Source organism: Centropristis striata, chromosome 19, assembly GCF_030273125.1.
Source record: "Centropristis striata isolate RG_2023a ecotype Rhode Island chromosome 19, C.striata_1.0, whole genome shotgun sequence".
NCBI lineage: Eukaryota > Metazoa > Chordata > Actinopteri > Perciformes > Serranidae > Centropristis > Centropristis striata.
The window spans coordinates 9,907,660-9,921,248 of record NC_081535.1 but is presented as its reverse complement, the minus strand read 5'-3'; the positions used below and the strand labels follow the sequence as shown (position 1 = coordinate 9,921,248).

The following is a 13,589-nucleotide window of genomic DNA, read 5'->3' as shown; positions in this document are numbered from 1 at the left end:
AATGTCATGAATTAATCAGATCAGAAGCCTCTGGTGATGAGCAGGTGGTGTGTATAAACAGGACTTTAGCTTAATATAAGAGGATTCCAATCGTTCACAGTGACTTCATTAAAGCATATGCTACATTATGCAACTCTTCCCAAGTATTGTAGCCATGGGCATTTGCACATATATAGTAAATTTATGATGACTGCCAACTGCTAACATTCCACAAAGATAGCAATGGCTCTCATGCAATAAAGCATGTCTTCATACACAGGTCTGCTACTGCTTCCTCACTGATGATGCCTTGCCTAGCCATGCTTGCTTATCAATAACCGCCATATAATCACAATAAGACATCATACCATGATGTTGGGTATGGGAAGGCACAAAAACAAAATTTATCAAGTTAAAATGACCACAAGTGCCTCACGACCTCCTTAAAAGATAACAAAGAGTTAGAATTTGAGCATTTATTTATCTCTGTCATATAATCAGTCGATAATGGGCTCTATGGGCCCCTGGGCACAGACATGCAACAGGCCACAGTATAGTCCTGCATAGGGGCAAGACACAGTTTTATAATTGTATATCCTGTCTCTTTTCTAGCGATTCTGATCATTTTAGTCTTTTTCTGTATTTTTGTATTTTAAAAAAAATGTTTTTTATGTTTGTGGTTATTTTGAGTCTTTCCCTGGTTGGTATCTCTTTGGTGTCAGTTTGTAGGTCTAGGCCATAGGGGCCCCTGTCACCTTAGGCGCCTAGGCCTGTGTGTAAATGGTGAAATATTTTTGATTCCTTTATTTCATTGGATTGTTTTTAAATTGTGCCCTTTAACAATTTAATGATTAGTATAACTGTGCATACAGTTCTCTTTCTGGCCTTTACTCCTGGACGCCTTGTGCTTTGTGTGCATGTGTTAAGTTAAATTGTCATTAAAGTCAATCGATGTATCGCTCTGGACTTGGATAGGCCGTGCAGTGAGAATGACCAAAATGAATCAAACTTAACTGAGCCTGACCTCTCCTCGGGGCACGGTGTATGTCAGCGTGTGTGTGTGTGTGTGTGTGTGTGTGTGTGTAAATGGTGCAGCACGGTCGATGAAGGCCTGACTACAGTCCATTACCACCACTGACCTCTCACTATGTGATGGCTACTGCCATGCTGTAAAGTGTTTTTTTAAGAAATGTTTTCCCCCTGACATTTCTGGCCAAATTATACTCTAATATGTATCAACAAACTACAAACCGATTTTTTAGCATTTGTAGACACTTTAAAATTTGACAGATTTTGACAAACTCGACATGCTATAGTATGGCTTTTTTTTAAGGGATCATTCTTTGGACATACCATAATATGGTTTTATTTAGCTATTTTAGGAGAAACTATCTTACTACACGTATCAACAGAGCATACTTGACAAATTTTAAGCATTGTTAGGTATTTTAGAATTTGACAATTTTTGACAAAAATCGACATGCTATAGTTTGACGTTTTTTTTCAGGGGATCATTTTTGGACATTAAATAATGTGGTCTTTTTCCGTAATTTCTGTCCATATTATACTCTAATATGTATCCTATTATTGTAATTGACCCATTTTAAGCGATTTTAGGTATTTGACGATTTTTGAAAAAATTTGACATGCTATGGTAGGACTTTTTTTGAGGGGGTTATTTTGGACACTAAATAATATGGTGCCGAGCAGGCAACGACCTGCGAGGTCCCTATTGTATTTCGAATGATTCTTTATTTTTATTCTTTGTCCCAAATGATCGCATTTTTCACTGCCTGAACATACCCCAAAACTCATGAAACTTTAAATATAAGTCACACCAATTTCATCGTTCTGCACCAAACTTTGCACACAGCATCTATGGACCCTCATGACAGAAAGTTATTAAAATAAGTTTGATAACCCAAAGAATACTCAAGTTATTAAATAACAACAAAACAACAAGTTTTGTATAATAATGCACAAACTATCCCTTTAATCCTCATACAGTGTCTGAAGGAGGACTCTTAACTGATATGTATAAGTTAGAAAAGGCAGGTAGCAATGGTGGAAAATAAATATGCACATTTACTCAAGTACTGGACTTAAAGTACAATTTTGAGGTACTTTTCTGTACACTTTATGTAACTTTATACTTCTACTCCACTACATTTTGAGGCAAATATTGTACTTTTTACTCCTCTAAATTTAGCTGACAGCTTTAATTACTTTTCAGGTCAAGATTTAAAATGATTACCCATTTTTATAAATTAAACCACTTAAAAGTTTATTAGGTAGTTAAAATAAGCGGAGTGGAGTCATTTCACAGTGAGGTATTAGTACTTTTACTGAAGTAAAGGATCTGAATACTTCTTCCACCACTGTCCTTTTTACTTCTTTACATTTTTTATTTTTATTTTAACATTTAATTTTATTTAATTTTACTTTTTGAATTTTATTTTTGTATTGATTTATTTTTTCATGATTTTTTTTAATTTTTAATTTTAATTTTTTAATTATTTTTTTATTTTTATTTTTATTTATTATTTTAATTATTTTTTCTGCACAATGCGCATGCGCGGCCCCGTTGCGCTACTGCGCATGTGCGGCCCCGTTGCACTACTGCGCATGCGCGGCTTTGTTGCACTACTGCGCATGTGCGGCTCCGTTGCGCCACTGCGCATGTGCAGAATATCCGCGCATGCGTAGAAGCGTTACAAGACCGCGCATGCGCAGAAGCGTAACAGGTCCGCACATGCGCAGTAGCGTACCGGGGCCGCGCATGCGCAGTAGTGCAGAAAACCGCGCATGCGCAGAAGCGTATTGGGCAGAAAAAAAAATAAAAAAACAATTTCAAAAAATAAAAAATAAAAAAAAAATAATGAAAAAATAAATCAATAAAAAAGTAAAGAAGTAAAAAGGACAGTGGTGGAAGAAGTATTCAGAGTATTTTTTTTTTAAATCTTTATTGATAATTAAGGAAGATTACAATCATGAGGTCAGACAAAAAGGGATTTCAAGAAACAAACAAATCTCATGAAACAAAGAACTAATCAGGAGAAATAGTCGTAAAAAATAAAATAAATAAAAAGAATAGTGAAAAGAAAAAGCGGTACATACATTGGTCATGCAGAGAGTACGAGGTACATAACGTCTGTACATTCTTTTTTTTTTTTTTTTTTTCACAAATGACATAAATGTATTCACTGAACATTGAATACACCAGGGGGTTCAAGGGTCCATTGCCAGTCCTTTAAAATTATAAGATCAAATCAAACGTACAGTCTTTAACAGGTTGAGTGTCTTTGCAGCTTTGTTGTTGTTTACACCTTCAAGTGTGGTGCCATACTGCTTAAGTTTAATAATAAAACGACAAAAGCAGGGTTTGGAGTCAGACCATTTAGATTTGTGTATATGAAATTTTCCAAGGATAATTAGAAGTTGTATTATGTAGGCAGTGTTGTTGTCCATCTTATCGAAAATAAAATAGAGCATCACATCAAACACAGTAAAATGTATAGTAGTACTCATTTTTTAATTTACAAAGTCTTGCATATCATTCCAAAATTGCTTTGAATGATGACAATGATAAAATAAATGAAACAATGTCTCTTTGTCAACATTGCAGAAAATACAAGAGTAGTCAATGTTTAGCTTAAATCTCTCCAAGACCTCCTTAGCGGGATAAACACGGTGTAACACTTTGTAGGATACTTCTTTCACTTTATTATTAATGCAAAAATGTATTTAAAACACTACAAGCTTTTTTCCACTGTACATTGCTCATGATAGATGACCAAAAGAACTTTGCTGCAGGAGCTGTAGTATAGTTCAGTGCATTTCTGATGTGTCTGTTACTGCAAGGTTTATCATGAATATTGATATCTCCAATAAAAATCTGCCTAGAACTAAATGAGCTGGTTTCTGCTAAGTTACAGTTCTTTAAAAATAGAAGAGAACCGGCAGGAATTGCATTAGAGATAACAACATATTCTTTAGCTGTGATTGTAATCTTGAATTTTTGAATAAGTTCTGAATGTGACATCAACACACCATTCTTATTTAATAATTGACATACAAGCAAAATTCCATTATCATACCATGAGCGATAAAACAGGGATTTTCTTTTGTGTAGAATTTCCTTGTTATTCCAAATATAGTACCTATGAGGACTGAAGTTGTGTTTATAAACTAATAACCACGCTAAGAGAGCTTGTTTGTGAAAATTAGCTAAACGAAATGAGATTTTATCAATGGAGAAATTACATTTTAATAAAAAATCAATGCCACCAATCAATTTAAATAAATAAGATGGGAAAGCATACCATATACTGTAGGAGTTCTTTAGGAATTCAATAAGCCATTTGACCTTAAATGTATTATTTAATAAACTAAAGTCCAAGACCTCAAGACCACCTTGTTCCCTACTACCTTTGATTGTCTCTTTTCTGAGATAGTGGGGTTTTTTCCTCCAGATATAGTCATACAGTATCTTATCCATTTGTTTAATAACATTTGTTGGGACATGAAGTGATAAAGATACATAGACAGATCTAGATATACCTTCTGTTTTTGATAACAAGATCCTTCCAAATAAAGATATATCTCTCATCAACCATGAGTGCAATTTTGATTTTGTTTTTTCAATAATAGGATCAAAATTGGCTTCACTTCGCAGTTCCACATCCTTACAGATAACAACTCCTAGGTAGGTTACCTTTTCTCTAATTGGAATTCCATGATAGCTTGACAGATTACAATTTTTAATTGGAAATAAGACACTCCATAATATGGTTTTATTTAGCTATTTTTGGACAAACTGTACTACTACATGTATCAACAGACTATAATTGACCCAATTTAAGCATTATGAGACATTTAAAAATTTGACCATTTTTGACAAAAATCGACATGCTATAGTATGACTTTTTTTTAAAGGGGGTCATTTTTAGACATCCCATAATATGGTTTTATTAAGCTATTTTTGGACAAACTATACTACCACATGTATCAAAAGACTAATTGACCGATTTAAAGCATTATGAGATATTTAAAAATTTGACCATTTTTGACAAAAATCGACATGCTATAGTATGACTTTTTTTAAAAGGGGGTCATTTTCAGACATCCCATAATATGGTTTCATTTAGCTATTTTTGGACAAACTGTACTACTACATGTATCAACGGACTATAATTGACACAATTTAAGCATTATGAGACATTTAAAAATTTGACAATTTTTCACAAAAATCGACATGCTGTAGTATGACTTTTTTTTGAAGGGATCATTTCTGGACATCCCATAATATGGTTTTATTCAGCTAATTATGACTTTTTTTTGGCAATGCAGTTTGATGCACACACAGAGTAGTTCATTTCTTTATCTTGTCCATGGTCTCTGTAGCCTAAAACCCCAATAGCAGAAAGGGTGCCAGTGTTTGTGTCATAGTGAACTTGGTTGTTTTTATATTCATCAAAAACTAAAACTGTTAAATTGTGCCAGAATTGTGCCATCTTACAATCCAGGGTATGTAAATGTAAATTAAAGATTTCACTGATGATGCTTAGACCTTGAAATGGCTATAAATGTCTTAAAAATGTTTGCCAAGGCTCTTAAAAAGATCTTTAAATGGATAAAATGTAACTCCATGAACAGTGGTTGACTCTTTTGATGGTCTTGACTAAATGCCTACATGCCCTTCAGTGCTGGAATTACAACTCAAGCTCACTAATTGACGCCATCTGTGGTCTATAATTCATTTTATAGCGAGGTGGGATGGCCTACGTTGGTGACCCAGATGACCCAGGCTACCTTAAGGTTTAAATTGAGCATCCTGTAATCACAATGTCAAACTCTCAAATACCATACAGACTTGATGTTAAAGACACTTCATTTAAAAGCACAGTGATTAAAACCATACCTGTTCCAGGTTTTATGCAATTCATGATTTCCCTCTCTGCATTTATTTTTCACAGTGATGTTAACAAAAGTGTATTACACAAAAACGTCAGTTGATGTGCTCTAGAAAATTCCTTGCAGTGTCTGCTCCCTGAAGCTGCATTAATGTCCCAGATATGGCTCTCCACTCTCTCTCTCTCTCTCTCTCTCTCTGTCTGTCTCTGTCTCTCGTAAAACATTTACAGCACAGACGTTCCTGCCTTCTGCTGGGGAAACTATGCCAGACTATGATGGTAATTCCACACTCGCTGTCTGTCACCACTTTATCAGGTCAGACTCGCTGCTCTTGGACAGTGTCTCATTGCTCCATTGTTCTTATTCTCCTTCTCTTGGCCTTATAAATATGCTTTTGTTCTGTCATGCTTGTGCTTAAAAGATTCAAAAACACTTTGTTGGGTATTCTTGTGATGTTTATTGCCTCAGTTAGTTGAAGTTGGCCTAAATCATTTTCAGGACATTTCTTTGATGCATGGACATGATTTTTGGTACAGGCATTCTTGGTCTCCAGAGGATGAATCCTAATGACTTTGGTGATCCCTTAAGTTGAGGTATATTGTTTTTATTTATTGCACAGAATTTCATTGTTCATTCATCCCATACAGAAAATTCGACTGGAACGCCCCTGATGTCAGATTTGCGGCTCAGAACGTTGGAGGACAGCAACCAATCCAAAAGTAAAAAAAATGGCTGCCTTATACATCAACAGTATTGAACGTAATATAGTGTTTATTGGCTATTCTGTCCTATTTGTGTCACATTAAATTTGATTTATGAACAATATTTCCCTACTTGTGTCCGTGTGTGACATGACATGTAGCCATGGTGCTGGCACCCGGTACTGCTAACAAGGCTAACCTGGCTAGAGCAGACCCCACTTCCCCCACCACGTCAAGTAATGTTTGTTTTTTTTACAATTGCTGCGGAAAACAGACAATTCAATGGGATAAATCCCAGTTCCAACTTCTGTGTTAAATGGATAGATCACTAAGATCACTAAGTGGACATTTGTGGTTTTGATCCCCAACAACCATAGTATGGATTAAGATGAAATCTGACACATACATTCACATTCCCCTCAGAATGATTTCTGAGAATGCTGGAGATTGCAGCAACATCATCTGGTCCAATTTTCAAATCTGTTCAGTACTTTGTTTTTGTGGAAAACGAATGATATTCCCTACGCCTCAGCTGTGTTTCATGCTAATTAGACATTGTTAGCATGCTAACGTGTTAAACTAAAACGTGAATACGAAACAGTGTTATTTCTGCTAAATATTAGCATGCTAATATTGTGCACCGATGCACAAGTCTTGTTTTTGAATTTGGATCAATGGTCTCCAGCACAATTCATCTCATTAAGATTCAGATTAGCTGCATGTCCTTAATTCTGATCAAATTAGCTAAAAGAATTCCTGAATGCCACACAGTTTAGTTCATTGTTGTTCATCTCGATTTATTGTGATAAAACTTTCCTCAGCAGTTAAAACGCAAATTCACAATTTTGTCATTTTTTTGACGCAGTACTGATCCTGACACAGTGACTTGTGTGATCTGACTCTACAACTATAGATTTTCCAGAGTTTGTTGTTGAATAAAGTACATTTCTTATGCATTAGATTTTGGGAATTTTTATATTATATTGTTTTTAAAGCAAGTCCAGCTGTCAGCTGTAGATGAGCACAAAATCCATGTAAGAAGAAAGCCTTATGAGCTTTTTAAAAAAAAACATTGCTACCAGATAACAGATGGGTATCTTGTCATCCCACCTGCAGAATAAATTTCACACTTATTTCCCAGCTGAGTAGATACAGCTCAATATATGTATTGCATCTCAAAACACATAACGTATCTACTTTAACACAACCATCTGTGCAAGTCCAGACTGAATTATATGTGTGATCAGGAATATAAAAAGACAGGAAAACATGAGCCTCCACTTCAGATGAATATTTTTGTGATCCTCACTTACAGTACAAACTCTTATAAAGAAAGAAATATAAGTACAATTTTATACACTTATAACACAAACTGGAGTGGCCCGTCTGTCCTTTACTGGTCCACTCATAATAACAGCATTCCTTCAAGGCTTTAGTGGTTTTTATCCTCCATCAACGTCACTATTGCAAAGGGTCAAAGTTCACCAGCAGGAGTAGGAGAATAGCGGGTACTGGCTCCAGTCTGCTGCATGGCTGTGGTGGTGAGGGTGGTGGTAATAGCCGTGTTGTTGGGGGTTGTGTTCAGCTGTGGCGAGTGGGTGGGGTGGAGGGTGGACGAGGGTGTGCGCTGCGTCTACGTCACTGGAAGGCAGTGGGTATCTGGTGTACTCCAGAGATCTAGTGAAATCAAAGAGTGACATTGAAGTTAAATTTCATGGATCATCAATATGCATTTTATTTTTCTTTCCTCTCCGAGTGTCATTGCTTTTTATGTCATCCTTGGCCTCTTAAGTCGTACCTGTAGGGCTGGTACGGCATGGATGCAGGCACCATCTGTTCTTCACAGCTGTAGTCATACTCCTGCAGCTCCAGGGGCTCAGCGTGTAGACTCTCAGATGGGTCCTGCTCCGCAGCATACGCTGAAAGGTCACCCCCCTTCAAGAGCTGCTGCGTGGAAGCTTGAGCCTTCCCTGACTCCACTGACTGAGAGGTGGAGGGCATCCTCTGCAGGCCTGCAAGGGAAATACAATGTTTAATTGGCCTGGAGTTCAGATAGAATACAATACATTTTGTACTTAAGTAAACGTACCACCACCATCGGCTGGTGTATTGTGATTTTATTTCGAATTCAAAAGCTTACCTAGAGGACTGTCGCAGAGAGCTTTCCTGTCCAGTGCGGCTCTTTTTGCAGGAGGGCTTCGATTTGAACGACACCTAAAGGGGAAAAAAATCATAATTTAAAGCATTTTTAAAGCACTTTTCTGCCCATCCTGATTTAACTTTTCACTGTTTTTTATGTTTCTATTTTCCTGAAACTATAGTTATAAAGTATAACCACATAGCCACACAATTATTGTTATTGATGTATCTTTTTTGGCAAATAAATAACACTGAAAATATGAGTGAAGGGATGTGGAGAGAGTCTATAACTTTAATTTTGTAAATTGTACAAAAACAATGATTTGATGTAATGAATACTGAAAATGCAACCAGATGTAACTGATAAACAAAAGGTAGGAAGGGGGACAACGGAAGAATAGAAAGAAACACAAATGACTGAAGACGCACTGGACTGTTTAATGAAAATGTTATCAATATCTCATTTTTTAAATATTACAATTATGTTCAATACTAGTATATCGTGATACCCTTAAGCTACAAATGGCTGTCTTTAATTGAAATATGTTAAAACATGTATTTATTTTTTACCTTTTGCTGTGTGAATGGGTTCCTCCCTCCCTGAAGCCCTTGGCGAAGGGGTTGTGGTCGATCTTCAATTTGGTGATCTTAAAAAAAGCAGGAAAAGATAGTTGGCAAACTGTTGGTGGTGCAGTTCCAAACAAACAGGGATATCAGCACATTTGTTGCGTAAAAACTGCTGAACAGGTTCCTACAGCGTCCTTACACCTTTTTCACTCTTTCAGATTCAAACACAATTCAAGTATTTTCAAGGTGCATTTACGATGCATAGTTTTTTGAGCGCTATACAACTGTGACGAACTACATTTGTAGACCAAATAGTGGTCTGATAATTTTTTCCATGACTGTACTATATATTTCTTCATCTAAACTAAATTTGATGTTATTGTGCCATAAACAACAAAAAATGTGTTTTTGACATGCTACGGAAGGGTGACAAATTAAAGGAAAACAAAACAGAGTTTCATGTTTCATAATATGCCACCTTGAAAAGTAGTATCCTACATAACCTTAATTTAAAGCACTATATTGTTTTCAAGGACTTGCATTACCCGTGGGATCCCTGCTCATACCTTTGGGTTTTGGTAAGCTGTCACTGCAGTGAAGGTCATCTCTGGGAAGGAGAAGGTCTGAAAGGGGCCCCAGCGGACAGTGTAAGGACTGTCTGTCTGGGTGACGTGGAACCTGGGGTAGTAGCGGTGCATGGAGTGCAGGATGATCTGATGGGTGGAGAGAGCAAAGTGAGCAAAACACACATAGGGTAAAGTGAACTAACACGACATGGCAGGATCACGTGTCTTACATGGCCGTGCTGATCCAAAGTGTTGTTGGTGAGCTTCATCTTAAGAAAAGAGAGCGGCTTCTTCATCCAGTGACTTCCTGGGGCAGGGGAGTCTGGGTGCATGTATGTCCGACACGGGGGCTGGGGCTCTGCCTTCCCCGCGACCTCCCACTGCTCCTTTTTCCACTAGAGAGAAATGGGGGAGGGAGGGATGCAAGGTTACCAAGTGTGAGACCTGAGGACATGTCTGATTAATTAGAAGTCTTCATGAAGCATGAAATACCTTTTTTCCAACTCATAATGATGGATGCAGTGCAAGAGAGCATAAAAACTTCTTTGTTTGCAGGATTTACTGCAGTTTTATTCTTCACAGTGTGTTACAATGTACAGCATGGTTCTATATTTCTGATAATGCATATTTTTTTATGGTTCCTACACCAATTCAAAAGTCAAATTCAAGTAAGACATTTTTAAGGTTACTTTTTCACTTTACAGAAACACACAAAATAATTAAAGGTTTGTAGAGGTTTTGAAGAGAAAATCACTTTTCACGCATTTTCAAGGTACCTAAACCAAAACATTTGGGACTCTCAAAGCATTTATCATCAGATCTCAGTTACTACTATAATTGAAACTGGAAAAAATAAAGTTCAGAGAATGAATTCATACCCACAGCAATGGATAAATAGTGACACTGTTTATTTTGCCAGCTGGTCATATCAACTTTTGTTTTAAACAGTTATTTAATGGATATTACATGTAATATCTTTTCATTCAAATATAATCCCAACTTTGAAAATATAATGGTTAAAATGAAGAATTTTCAAAACTTTCAAGACTTTCTATGAACCCTCATATTTTGCAACAGCATTTAACAACAGGGTGACAAATCAAAACACAATAAACATCCTTGTTTAAAGATACGTTGCCTGTTTTTAAGTAGACTTTGCATTCTATATGACTTAAATTTCAGAGACTTTATACAAAATACAAAAACTTAAAACCTGAAAAACCCATTAAAATGCAAGTGACCTGTAAGGAAAATCATTTTTATAACAGTCCCTGGTTCTACAAACTCACCACCACCCCAAAAACCTAAACTCTCCCAATGCTGTTCTACACTACTTCCCCTTCATTATGTACCTCTTTTTTTTCCAAGTGTGTGCTAAAAGCAATATCTCTGACCAAATGGGCCACAGCAGTTGATGTAAGAGCCGTTGAATGTATGGATGGCTGACTGCTCCTCATTCACCGATTGTGAATAAGAAGGGATGGAGGGATGCTAATTGATTGGGCCTCCAGCCGAGAGTGCACAAACAGGAAGCAATGAAAGGCTTTGATATGCAGTGGTGAATGGCCCAGAGTGGGCAGGCAAGAGTCTGGCTGCAGACTGCTGCATTTTACATACTGCAATCTGCTGTTTTTATCCCAAACAACACTGCATACAGTATTCAGTGTGTGTTGCATATGCATTTACCTTGTATTTGAAGCTGTCTGCAGGGACCATATCCATCATGATGACGTAATTGGCAAAAGGTTGGAGCCCAGAGAGACTGATGGTGCAGTGTGGAAACATTCTCCTGAAACAAATACACAAAATCCCAAGTCAGTGAATGTTTTTACAGACTTTTATAAGAGTCTCTACTTTGCAATCTTCAAAGCACAACTTGTATTTTCAGTGATTAAATTCAGTTTCTTATTCATTTTAATGCCTGGTACAACTAAAGGTACATTTGTTTGGACAAAAATAGCTCATAAGAGTTTAATTTCAGAGCTGATATCTAGCCATTTTCCATGGTTTTCTTGACAATAACCAAAATCATTATCAAGAAATCCATGGAAAATGGCTAGATTTCAGCTCTTATGAGCTATTTTTGTTGTTATCATCATCAGACAATGGCCGGCTTTGTTACCTTCCATGTTTTGTTATAATCATCTCTGTCCCAATGTTGTGAAAGGACTTCCAGAGATCAGCATTCTCCAGGGTCATCCTGATGCAGCCCTGCTGGTATGAGTCAGCTGCTGGAGGGGACCGGGGCATGCTCAGATGTGATTTTGAGTCTGTGGAGAAAATACAAGTGAAAACAGTTCAGACATTTTTATAGAATGTGTGACTAGTTTATAGCAGTATTAAAAAACAGGCAAACAGAACTTGCAGTGTTCAGAGTAGTTCGCACACCCTATTATGTCGCAATTCTTCTTAAACAGTAAAAAAAATATGAATGCATAAATCTGTTTTGTGCAGTAGAAAGTATTTAAAGGGAGAGTTCAACGACCGACCTTGTCATGAGCAGTTTCCTTCAGGAACTTCTGTCTTTCTAGAATATTTCCTACACAAAACTGCTCACTGCACATTCATTCTCATACACCCAAAGAGATCAAACTTACCGGAGATGTGCTGCATGGTACTGTGTCCTCCTGTTACCAACACAGAAGTCTTGTAGACAAAGTGCTGCTTTCAGATGTTCTAACACTGAAGTCAAATACACCCGGGGTCTCTATCCTTGAAAAGTCTGAGCCTTGAACTTGATTGGCCATCCCAGAAAGGGTGGGGTCTGAAGAGACAAGGGGGTGTAGTCAGAGCAGACGGAGGGGGCAGGTGAGAATCTCACCTGATTGCTCAGTTGCCATACTATGGGGGCTGTGTGTAGATGTAGGTGTCCTTTTGTTCAATCATGTGTACATAAGTCATTTCAATACTGGTATGCATGAGTAAAAGTCTCTCTTTAGTCGCTCATTCCTATAAGTGGGTGGGGGGATAAAGTAATTGTTATTATGAAAGTACATTTTTCTATTATAAGACTATCTTTAAAGAGAGACTTAAACAATAATCCACTAAACTGGAACATACATATACAGTCATGGACCTTTTCCATGGTTTTCTTGATAATGATTTTGGTTATTATCAAGAAAGCCATGGAAAATGTCTAGATATCAGCTCTTAAATTAAACTCTTATGAGCTATTTTTTTTGTCATCATTATCTTTGTCCAAACAAATGTACCTTTAGTTGTACCAGACATCAAAATGAACAAGAAATTGAAGAAAAAGGTCTAATAATTTTTTTCCATGACTGTATGAGAGTGTCTCCATTCCTGATTAGTTTCTCTGTTTGGCCTAGTTGTTAGTTATGAGTTATTTTTGAACAGACTTGGGACTTAGGAACTAAAAACAACAAAATATAACTTAAATTATTTCATAGTTACTGCCCAAAGACACCATAGTCTGCCTCAGACCTTATTGTGCTGGTTCAGCAGTGCTCACCTATACAGTGTGTATGGCCCCGGCCTGAAATGCATCAAAGATTCTCTCTCCTTCAGTCCAAGTTGAAGGACAGTGAGCTGAATTTCAAAGTGCCCCGGGGGGGATGGAAGAGCAGACAAACAGGTCCCTTCCTGGCAGCTCTGGTTGTGTATTGAGAACAAATCGGGAGATTACAGAGGTGATTGGAGCTGCGCTGTAGCCTTGACAATGCTGCTAATTCTATGAAGCCATTTGGCCCAGCACAACCCCCCT

General features: G+C 37.1%; 1 protein-coding gene across 1 annotated transcript; it reads right to left on the bottom strand.

Moving 5' to 3' along the window:
• Positions 1 to 7,229: 7,229 nt before the first annotated feature.
• LOC131992789 (T-box-containing protein TBX6L-like) lies at positions 7,230 to 12,478 on the bottom strand. The gene is made up of 9 exons (XM_059358478.1): positions 12,463 to 12,478; positions 11,988 to 12,135; positions 11,552 to 11,654; positions 10,096 to 10,260; positions 9,866 to 10,012; positions 9,303 to 9,379; positions 8,734 to 8,807; positions 8,392 to 8,605; positions 7,230 to 8,270 (listed from the first exon to the last, which is right to left on the bottom strand). Exons 1-9 carry the CDS (start codon positions 12,476 to 12,478, stop codon positions 8,075 to 8,077), a joined length of 1,140 nt encoding a protein of 379 aa, XP_059214461.1. The 3' UTR covers positions 7,230 to 8,074.
• Between the last annotated feature and the right edge of the window lie 1,111 nt (positions 12,479 to 13,589).

What these genes read in the sequence shown, in the direction of transcription:
- LOC131992789 (XM_059358478.1), bottom strand. An exon ending in CAGCTTACCAAAACCCAAAG is followed by an intron (nt 9,380 to 9,865) that starts GTATGAGCAGGG and finishes GCTTTTTTTAAG; the next exon opens with ATCACCAAATTGAAGATCGA. An exon ending in ATGCCGTACCAGCCCTACAG is followed by an intron (nt 8,271 to 8,391) that starts GTACGACTTAAG and finishes TGATTTCACTAG; the next exon opens with ATCTCTGGAGTACACCAGAT.